At 35.6% G+C, this 12004-nt stretch overlaps 1 protein-coding gene across 7 annotated transcripts in view; it reads right to left on the reverse strand.

The window, feature by feature from the left end:
* The window catches only part of VEZT (vezatin, adherens junctions transmembrane protein), a 92593-nt gene that overhangs the window by 55489 nt on the left and 25100 nt on the right, over window positions 1-12004 (reverse strand). For all 7 annotated transcript variants that reach the window (XR_005218391.1, XR_005218390.1, XM_037846418.1 and 4 more), the window contains one exon: window positions 4458-4592. Coding sequence is in view for 5 of the 7 variants with exons in the window: in XM_037846418.1 (XP_037702346.1) it covers window positions 4458-4592 (135 nt within the window). In the remaining 2 variants the exon portion in view is untranslated. The remainder of the gene's footprint in view (window positions 1-4457; window positions 4593-12004) is intronic.

A 12004-nucleotide genomic window follows, 5' to 3' on the forward strand; every position in this document is an offset into this window, starting at 1 on the left:
ACAGACTGGCCCTGAAGAGGGCTTTCTATCCCTGTTTCAGCTCAGTGGAGAAAACCTCTGCCATTTCAGTTCCCAGAGCTCTGACCCAGACAAGGGTAGAGATAGCACAGGCAGAGAGACTATTCAAATACTAATGACCTCTCTCTAAGGGGGTGTCTTCCCTAAGAGGAAAGAAGTGGGGCCCAGCTCTACTACCCGCCTTCCATTCAGAACCAGACCCCAGAGCCTGGTGGAAAACAGCCATGGGCAACACCTCCTTAACCAGTCTGGAGCTACAGGCTGACAGGCACCACCTGCTGGGTGGAAAAGCACAGTGACTTGAGGCCTCACAGGCTGTACAAATCTTCTAAGACAACCACAGGGAAACTGGACACTATTCCCTCCTTCCAAGATCTGAGCCTGTTCTGGTCTGGGAAAACCTGATTGGGGTAACCAAGGAAACCAGATGCCTAGACAACAGAAACTATAACCTACACTAAGAAAAACGAAGTTATGACCCAGTCAAATGAACAAACCTACACTTCAACAGAGATACAGGAATTTAAACAACTAATACTAAATCAATTCAAAAAGTTTATGGAAGATATGGAAAAAGAGATGAAGCGTATAATGAAAACAGCGTACATAAGATAGAAATTGAAAGTTTGAAAAAACAAATGGCAGAATCTATGGAAATGAAAGGTACAACACAAGAGATGAAAGACACAATGGAAACATACAACAGCAGATCTCAAGAGGCAAAAGAAAACACTCAGGAACTGGAGAACAAAGCACCTGAAAGCCTACACACAAAAGAACAGAGAAAAGAATGGAAAAATATGAGCAATGTCTCTGGGAACTTAAGGACAAAATGAAATGCAGGAATGTATGTGTCAATGGTGTCCCAGAAGGAGAAGAGAAGGGAAAAGGGGCAGAAGCAATAACAGAGGAAATAATCAATGAAAATTTCCCATCTCTTATGAAAGACATAAAATTACGGATCCAAGAAGTGAAGAGTACTTCAAACAGAATAGATCTGAATAGGCCTATGCCAAGATACTTAACAATCAGATTATCAAACGTCAAAGATAAAGACAGAATCCTGAAAGCAGCAAGAGAAAAGCAATCCATCATATACAAAGGAAGCTTGATAAGACTATGTGTGGATTTCTCAATAGAAACCATGGAGGCAAGAAGGAAGTGGTGTGATATATTTAAGATACTGAAAGAGAAAAACCACCAACCAAGAATCCTATATCTGGCAAAACTCTCCCTCAAATATGAGGGAGAGCTTAAAATATTCTCTGACAGACAATGAGAGAGTTTATGAACAAGATACCTGCTCTACAGGAAGCTGCAGACAGAAAGGAAAAGACAGGAGTGAGAGGTTTGGAACACAATTTTGGGTGATGGTAGCACAGCAATGTAAGTACACTGAACAAAGATGACAGTGAGCATGGTTGAAAGAGGAAAGTTAGGGCCATGTGGGACATCAGAACGAAAGACGAAAAGATAAAGACTGGGACTGTATAACTCAGTGAAACTTAGGGTGCTCAATGATTGTAATAAAAGGTACAAATATGTTTTTACATTAGGTAGAAAAAAGGAATGTCAACATTGCAAGGTGTTAAAAATAGGGTGGTAGTGGGGGAAAATACAATCAATGCAAACTAGAGACTATAGTTAACAGAAACATTGTATTATGCTTCCTTCAATATAACAAAGGCAATATACCAAAGCTAAATGCATATGGTGGGGGGGCATAGGGAAAGGGTATGGGACTCCTGGCATTGGTGATACTGTTTGACTGTTTATTCTACTATAGTTTAATGCTGTCGTTCCTTTTGTTGCTTTCTAGCTGTAATGTGTTTTTTTCCTCTCTCTTTCTTTTTTCTTTTTCTTTTGTCCCTCTACTTTCTTTGACTTTTCTTCCTTCTTTGTGGAAAAAATGGAGATATCCTTATATAGATAGTGGTGAAAAAATGGAGATATCCTTATATAGATAGTGGTGATGGTGCTGAATACATAAATATGTGACTACACAGGGAACCATCGATTGTTTACTTAGGATGGAATGTATGGTGTGTGAACAAAACTGTCTTAAAAAAAAAAAGGGTTGATGAAGAAACCTTGAGGGCACTATATTGAGTGAAATAAGACAGACACATAAGGACAAATATTGCAGGTTCTCACTGATATGAACTAATTATAGTATGTAAATTCATAGACATGAAATATAAGTTACCAGATACAGAATGAGGCTAAAGAATGGGGAGCAGTTGCTTATTACAAGCAGAATGTTCAACTACGTGAACTTAAACGTTTGGAAATGGACAGAAGTGATGGTAGCAAGTTGTTAGAATAACTAAGTGCTGAATGGTGTGTGAAGGTGGTGGAAAGCAGAAGTTTAGAGTCATGTATGTCACCAGAAGGAAAGTTGGAGGTTAAAAGCTGGGAATTATAAAACCGTGAATCTTGTAGTAGACAATGTCCATGATTAACTGTACAAATATTAGCAATCTCTCTCATGAACTAGAAAAAATGTATGACACTATAACTAGAAGTTAATAATAGAGGGCAATATAGGAAAAAATATATACCTATTGCAAATGATATACTACAGTTAGTAGTATTTTATTTCTTTCATCAACAGTAACAAATGTACTATACCAAAACTATAAATCAGTAATGGAGGGGAGGTGGTTAGGGGTATGGGAGGTTTTGAGTTTCCTTTTTTTGTCTTTACTTCTTTTCTGGAGTAATGAAAATGTTCCAAAAATTCAAAAAAAATTAATTTTGACGATGGATGCACAGCTGTATGATGGTACTAGTGGCAACTGATTGTACACTTTGGATCTTTGGATAATTGTATGCAATGTGAACAATCTCAATAAAAAAATAAATAAATAAGCAAAAAAGAGGGAGTGATAATGCTAAAATCTTTTATGCTAAAGATTGTTTCCTCTTGAACTCATATTATACAAAATATTGTTTTTAAAAGAAAATAAGTGATACTTTACTGCTTAAACAAAATTTGGGAGGCAATTCTAAAAACATATCACCTGAAAATGAATTAAATAATTCAATGAATCTTTCTAAAATTTAGCTGCCCCCAGATTCAGAGAAAGTCTATTTTAGAGAAACATAGCTGATACAATTAAAGATTTGGCCTAAACGTGTGTAACAAGAAGATTAAATGAACTTTCTAGAATGTGGCAATTTTTAAAAACTTTGTCTGGCTATGGTTTTTAGTGTTCTCAATTCCTGAGAAGATACAATTTTAAACTCTCATTTGGTTTATTTGTAAACTAAGAAAACATTTGTACATTTAAAAATACTTGTCATAAAAAAAGAATTAAATTATTTACAAAACCCAAGTGTGAACAAAAAAAAAATAAGTCATTGCTCATCTCCCTCCCCAAGACTATTCCTTTGTCCATCCTTTGTCTTTTGATGCCAAGTAATATCAAATCCAAGTTTTAACCAATAAATAACTTCACAGTAAATCTTAGGTTTTGCTTTCAAAACACTGCCCAGGAACAATCATATATGAAAGGGGCAAGAGGAAAAAGGGGTAAGTAAAACTGGTTCTCATCCACAAGGTCTATCTCCTCTAACTCCCACCTTAAGAACACATTTCTCTGGTGTCTACTTCACTGTTACAAATGAGCTCAGCTTGGTTACCTCACACATTAGGGGTTTTTCTAAGAAGACCAGGAGAAATGATCCTTCTGTCCACTCACCCTTCCCCTCCCTATCTCAATGGATTTAGTAATGACTGAAGATTTTAAAGACCTTCTCCAATAATAGTTTAGTCTTATAATAATAACACTGATTAAGCTAGAATGCTCAGGAATGAGGTATTCTGGTTATATATGTTTTCTATTAAATTAGTTTTCCTTTGGTTAAAACTCTGAAATGTCCTAGAATATTTTCCTATCTTAGTAAATATGGCAAATAAAATGTAAGTGAATCTTAGTAACGTGCATTTTACAGAACATAATTAATGGAGAATCTTACTGTGCTGTTTATCAACTCATCTCACAATGCTGTTTACCAACTATGAAATATTTATGGTATAAAAATATATAACACTATAGATATAAAAGGCATAAAAATTGAGGTAAATATAGTCCATCATATAACTTAAAACTACATTTTTAAGAAATATCTTGTCAATTTATTTTCTTATAACTTGTGACTCTTTTTAAGAAAGATTTTAAGAAAAAATTCTATTAGAGTTCTATTAGTTCATTTCGTCATCTTATATTAATTACTCATGAAATAGTCCAAAATAACAAGAATTCTCGCTTATCTAAATAGACAGTTTTCCACTACTAATGAAATCAGAAGTGGGAAAGGATATGGGGGTGCTTACAAGGTTTTTTGGGGAAACAGAGGATAAAGTAAAACGGAATTAAAAAAAATCAGTAGGGGAGGAATAAAAGATTAAGCCATAAAGAGGCATGCTTCCTTACTTTTGAGAAGGCTCTCGTAGGGGGCTTTTGTTGTCCCTCTGTTGGTGTGGATTTTTCTGTTTTTGGTGACAAAGAAGAACATATTTCAAAGTCTGTGTGTCCTAGATCCTGTAAGTACTGATAAAGTGGAGAATTCTGAAAAAGATATATAAAATATAGGAACTAAGGCAAATTTCAAGATCATTACCATATCAAAAGTTTCAGAGGTCAAATGCAATACTGAATTTTATTATCATGAGAAGGACGTCCCAATTCTTCTATAAAGAACTGAATTATCTGTCACAATGCCATTTAGCCTTAATAAATCAACAAAACATTCAACAGAGAAACCCAAAAACAGGAAAAACTCTAAAATAAAACACACGGAATTTTTTGAGCAAGTACCAGCAAGAAAAAAAATGAATTTAGTAATATAAATAGATTTGTTGAGGAATTACTTTGCCCAAATGTTTGTAGTCTTAGAGCAGATTGCTTCAAAATAGCCAATGTTGGCTATTGCCAGCTCCTAACAGGACCAACAATGAAAAACAGTAATCACTCAAAACCAAAAAGAATTAAATAATGACTGTACTACATTTGTTACAATTTTATTCATTCATTAATTCATTCAATATATATTATCTTCCATATGCTCAGAACTGTAAACAAACTTAAAACTTCTAAGAAGTTACCTTAGGTAAGATATGTCTCACATACAAATGTATAGCAAATGAGAAAGTGTTGCTAATAAAAGCATTAGAACCTGGTGTTTAAGAGCACAGACCCAAGAACCAAAATGTATTAGTTCAAATCTCCGCTCTGCCTCCTACTAGCTGTGTAACCCATGGCAATTTGTAATCCTTCTGTGCTTCAGCTGCCTTATCTAAAAATAAGAATACCACTTACTCAGGGTTCCTAGGAGGATTAAATACACATAAAGCACTTAGTCCCTGGCACATAGTAAGCACTCAATCTATACTGTAACTTTATATAAGCTAGTGGAAAAAGCACAGGTTTTGAAACCAGACATTCCCTTCTATTTCCCCCTGCCCCATCATTCTCAACTCCATTAAACAGAAATACCATTGTCACTACTGAACAAAAATCTGTTGGATAACTCCTTCTGGATGAATAGGAAGCTTTAATTTTAACTTTCCCAGTCTTCTTTAAGCACAAAGTTGGTTACATGTTTAAAAATAAACCTTGATTCCATTCAACAAAATACTTAATATTTTAAAAAGACTGTATGTTAAGTGTTGGAGATACAATAACAAACAAAAAACAAAACAAAACCAAATACCAAAGACCAAAAACCAGACCCAAAGCTAGCAACATACCTAACAAAGCACTATGTGGCAAAAGCTTAACTTTATAAAAGCTTAAGCTTTGCTTTACTGTCATCATCTCAGTTAAGGCTCACAACAAACTCTTAAAGGCATTATCATCATCGTCATTATTATTATTATTATTATTATTATTATTATTATTATTATTATTATTATTCCTTCCAGTATCTAGTTAGTGAGACACCAAACAAGCTTACTTATGGTTTAGTACAGAGCCATCAAGCAAATTAACAATAACAGGAATGTACTGAATGTTGTGGAAACAGAGAGAGGTAGCTAAATTACAGCAAGGATTTTAGGAAATGTATCCCTGAGTTCAGAAGACTGAAGAAGAAGGAGAATCTGTTGCACTGCTAGTGGAGTAAAAATTTCAGAGAACAGGAGTCAAGTGCCTTCCTTTTACAATCTCTCATAACAAAAATACTAAAATAATTTAGTATAAGGAAGAAAATGTTTCATATCCCTCTATCAGACTTAAAATCTCAGGTGGTATGAACAGCTAAATCTTTGTATCACCCACATGAATTACTCAATCTGTATTTTCAAATTCAACTGTGAACCCAGGCACCCCTACCCCTAGGGTGGCAAAAGAAAATAATACCAATTCATTTGTTTGGGTTGACCTTCTGAAAAGTTCAATACTTAAAAAAACTTGTTTTTAAGCAGTAGAATCCTTTCTTCAAATGAACTCCTGGGGGAAAGAACAATAAATAAGATGGATCAAAGTGGAGTACTCTCTAATTCAGGGGTCAGTGAACTTCTTCTGGAAAAAACCAGATAGTAAATATTTAGGCTTTGCAGGCCATACGTCTCTGTTGCAACTACTCAACTCTGCAACTGTAGTGTGAAGTCAGCCATAGACAAGATGTTAACTGTGGTGGTTTGGAGCTCTGTACCCCAGAAAAACATGTTTTTAAACTTAATCCATTTCTGTGAGTGTAAACCCATTGTAAGTAGGAACTTTTGATGAGTTACTTCAGTTAAGGTGTGGTCCAACTCAATCAAGGATGGGTTTTAACCCTATTATTGGATCCCTTTATAAGCAGAATGAAATTCAGACAGGTAGAGAAAAGCCACAGGAAGCAAGAAGCTGAAGGTCAACAGAACCTGGAAGAAAAGAGAGAGGCCAGGAGAAGCTGCCAGGTGCATTGCTTTATGACAGAGAAGCCAAGGACCAAGGATCACCAGCAATCAGCCCCAGAATGCCAGTTTTGAGAAGAAAGCATCAGCTTGATGACACCTTGATTTGGATTTCTTCTAAGTTCAAAACTAAGAGCTGATAAATTCCTGCTGTTTAAAGTCAGCTCATTGCATAGTATTTGCTTTAGCAACAAGGAAACTAAAACACAAACCAATGAGTATAGTTATGTTTTAATAAAACATTATTTATGGACACTGAAATTCAAATTTCATATAATGTTCAGGTTTCAAAAACTAACATGTTTCGGATTTTATTTTTCAACCATTTAAAAGTATAAAATCTACTCAGTTCACCAGCCAAACAAAAACAAGTGGCAAGCCTCCCCCCTACGTGGGATCTGACACCCAGGGTGTAAATTCCCCTGGAAACGTGGAATATGACTTCTGGGGAGGAATCTGGACCCAGCATTGTGGGATGGAGAACATCTTCTTGACCAAAAGGGGAATGTGAAATGAAATGAAATAAGTTTCAGTGGCTGAGAGATTCCAACAGGAGCCAAGAGGTCACTCTGGTAGGTACTCTTACGTACAATACAGATATCCCTTTTTAGGTTCTAGTGACTTGTAATAGCTAGCAGTAAATATCTGAAACTATCAATTACAACCCAGAACCCTTGAATCTTGAGGACTATTGTATAACAATGTAGCTTATGAGGGGTGACAATGTGATTGGGAAAGCCATGTGGATCACACCCCCCTTTGTTCAGTGTATGGATGGATGAGTAGAAAAACGGGGGCAAAAAAAAAAAAAAAAAAAAAGCATCCAGTGTTCTTTTTTACTTTAACTGTTCTTTTTCACTTTAAGTTTTATTCTTATTACTTGTGTGTGTGTGGTAATGAAAATGTTCAAAAATTAATTTTGGTGATTGACACACAACTATATGGTGGTACTGTGAACAACTGATTGTATGCTTTGTATGACTGCATGGTATGTGAATATATCTCAACAAAATTGAATTATTAAAAACATCAAGCTAAAATAAAGAAAAAACTTTCAATGAAAAAAAAAAAAGTGGAAGGCCAAATCTGGCCCAACAGTCATAAGTATGCTGACTCCTAATTAAAGAAATTTAAAGGATGGGGAAAAATATACCATGAAAGTAGTAACCAAAAGGGAGTTAGGGTGGCTATATTAAAATCAGATAAAATAGACTTTAAGTCAAAAGCAGTTACAAGGGACAAAGACAGTCATTACAAAGTGATAAAGGGGTTAATTCAACAAGAAGATGTAACAATTATAAATACATATGTACCTAATAGCAGAGCCCCAAAATAGATGAAGCAAGTACTGACAGATTTGAAGGGAGAAAGAGATGGCTCTACATGAAGAGTGGGAGACTTTAACATACCACTTTCAATAATGGATATAGAACATCTATACAGAATAGTAATAAGGAAATAGAAGACATGAACGATACTCTAAATCAACTAGACTTAACAGAAATATATAGAACACTTTACCCTACAACAACAGAACACACATTCTTCTATAGTGCACATGGATCATTCTCCAGGATAGACTATATGTTAGGTCACAAAACAAGTGTCAGTAACTTCAAAAATATCTAAATCACATTATGTATCTTCTCAACCACAATGGAATGAAGTTAGAAATCAATAACAGAGGGAGAAAGAATGAAGAGGATCTGGTTAGGACTAAGGCAAAGGAGGCCCAAGGGTAAAGGAAAATACTGACTAGGTTTTAAAACTACAACTTTTGTGTGAGACTAAGTAAGGAGAAATTTATTTGGTGCAGGATCTATATTTTCTGTAGCACACTAGATAATTTAACTCGTACGGTAAGTTTGTTTGAACACCATAGGTGCATGGAGCAGTGAATGGGAAGTGGGATTTGTTGAGTTTGTACAGGCTGGGGTGAAATCCTGATACATCCCAGGGTGATCTGGGCAGAGAGTAAAAGTATATTTCCGGCCCCCACTGAGGAACTGTGGAGAAATGTGGAAATGTTGGACTTCCCCACCTGGGTTACTGCTAATTTTACCGCAAACATTGAGGACAGCCAATTTATTGGGTTAGCCCTCGATCTGGGGGCTTTCCTTTGTAAGGCTAGTTGCTGCAAGGGAGAAGCTAAGCCTACTTATAATTGTGCCTAGGAGTCCCCCCCAGAGAGCCTCTGTGTTACTCAGATGTGGCCCCCTTTCTCTCTAAGACCATTTGGCAAGTGAACTCACTACCATCTCCCCTACGTGGCACATGACACCCAGGGGTGTAAATCCCCCTGGGAATGCGGGAAATGACTCCTGAAGATGAGCCTGGACCCAGCACTGTGGGATGGAGAGGATCTTCTTGACCAAAAGAGGGAAGAGAGATGAAACAAAATAAGGTTCCAGTGGCTGAGAGATTTCAAATGGAGTCAAGAGGTCACTCTGGAGGGTATTCTTATGTGCTATATAGATAAAACTTTTTAGTTTTTAGTGTGTTGGAATGGCTAGAGGAAAATACTGAAGCTGTCGAACTGCAACCCAGTGACCTTGATTCTTGAAGACCATTGTGTAACTATGTAGCTTCCACAGTTGTGACCGTGTGATTGTGAAAACCTTGTGGCCTGCAATCCCTTTATCTAGTGTATGGACAGATGACTGGAATAATGGGGACAAAAATTAGATGAAGAATAGGGTAGGATGGAGGGGATGGAAAGATCCAGATGTTCTTTTTTGCTTTTATTTTTATTTTGGAGTAAGGAAAAGTTTCAAAAATTGATTCTGGTGATGAACACACAAATGTATGACGGTGATGTGAATAATTGACTGTGCACTGTGGACAACTGTAGGGTATGTGAATATATCTCAATTAAACTGTATTAAAAAATAAATGAACAATGGGGGAGGGGGGACTGGGATGTTTTGGATGTTCTTTTTTATTTTAATCTTTTAATCTTTTAATCTATATTGGATAATGAAAATGTTCAAAGTTTAGATTGTGGTGATGAATGCACAACTATATGACAATACTGTGAACAACTGATTGTACACTTTGAATGTATGTTATGTGATTATATCAAAATTGCATAAAAAAGGGGGGAAATGGAAAATTAATAAATATATGGAAATTAAACAATGTACTCCAACAAGCAATAGGAAGGCACAAGGGAAATTAGGAAACATCTTGAGGAGAATGAAAATTAAAATACAACATATCAAACTTAAGGGATGCAGCAAAGACACTGCAGAGAGGGAAATTTATAACTGTAAATGCTTACATTAAAAAAGAAGAAAAATTTCAAATCAGAGATCGAATCTCCAAACTGGAAGGACTAGAAAAAGAAGGGCAAACTAAACCCAAAGCAAGCAGAAAGAAGGGATAACAAAGATGAGAGCAGAGATAAACAAAATAGAGAATTAAAAAAATAATAGAATCAACAAAATCAAAAGCTTGGTTCTTTGAAAAGATCAATAAAATTGACAAACCTTTAGCTAGACTGACAAAGAGAGAGAGGTCACAAATGATTAAAATCAGAAATGAAAATGGGACATCATTATTGACCTCACTGAAATAAAAAGGATTATAAGAGGATACTATGAACAACTATATGACAACAAATTAGAATAGATAACCTGGATGAAACAGACAATTTCCTAGAAACACAAAAGCTACCTTTACTAAATCAAAGAAACAGAGGATCTCAACAAACCAATAGCTAGTAAAGAGATTTAATCAATAATCTAAAACCTCCCAATAAACAGTAGAGTAGAGATTTCTGAGGAATCGGTTTATTTCATCCCATAATGGCTTTTGCTTGAGCCATTTTATGTATTTTCTTGTAAATATTTTGTAATATTTTACTTGGAGTGAAATGAATCATAATCTGATTTCCTAATACAAATCAGGATTTGTGGGAAGAAAGTGTACAATTCTTTGATTAAAATTATTTCCCACTGACTTAAACTTTGAGTGTTTCATGGAAAAATTAATAAACATTCTATACCACCACCACCACCACCACCACCACCAACAACAAAAACAAAAACTTCCCAATAAAGAAAACCCAACCAGATGGCTTCACAAGAGAATTTTTACCAAACATTCCAAGGAGAATTAACTCCAATCCTGCCCAAATTCTTCCAAAAAATTAAGAAGGAGGGAACAATCCCTAACTCATTCTATGAGGCCAAACATCACCCTGTATCAAAGCCAGATAAAGATAACACATAAAAAAAAATTACAGAACAATATCTCTTATGATCACACATGTAAAATTCCTCAACAAAATATTAGCAAATCAAATCCAACAGCACACTAAAAGAATTATATACCAGAATTAAGTGGGATTTATCCCAAGTATGCAAGGGTGGGTCAATATAACTAAATCGATTAACGTAATACACCACAATAACAGAATGAAGTGAAAAAACAAAGATAAGTCGTAACCACTCGTATCAGTAAATGTGACTTTAGCTGGAAATAGGGTCTTTGCAGATGTAACAGAAGTATCTCAAGATGTCAGGGCATTATACTGAATGAAGAGAGGATACAGGGACCAAAGAGAAGACCATGGGAAGACGGAGGCAGAGATTAGAGTAGTATGTACAGAAGCCAAGGAATGCTAAAAATTGCTGGCAGCCACCAGAACTAGGAGAGAGGAATGGAATGGATTCTTTCTCTGAGCCTGCAGAAAGAACCAACCCTGATGACATATTGAATTTGTACTTATGGACTTCCAGAACTGTAAGGGAATAAATTTCTATTCCGTTAAGACACCAAGTTTGTACTGATATGTTACAGGAGCCCTATGAAACTAATATATTGAGTTTTGGGCTGGTTTCGCAAGCTTCTTGTTAAATGTGTGACATATCCATCTGTACTATACGTACTATGCAACCATGAATGATGCTTTAGTAATTTTGGTTTTTCCTCATCTTTAGCAAATTTACTAATTTCATTCTGGGAAGCAAAAAATCCAACTTGCCAAAGTGGTCACTGTGCTTCATTTCATGGGACTTTATGTAACTCTTTAACAATGTTTCAATAGTAGACAACCCTTCAAAACTAGGAATGAATCTA

This window comes from Choloepus didactylus, chromosome 8 (genome assembly GCF_015220235.1).
Source record: "Choloepus didactylus isolate mChoDid1 chromosome 8, mChoDid1.pri, whole genome shotgun sequence".
NCBI classification, from domain to species: Eukaryota; Metazoa; Chordata; class Mammalia; order Pilosa; family Megalonychidae; genus Choloepus; species Choloepus didactylus.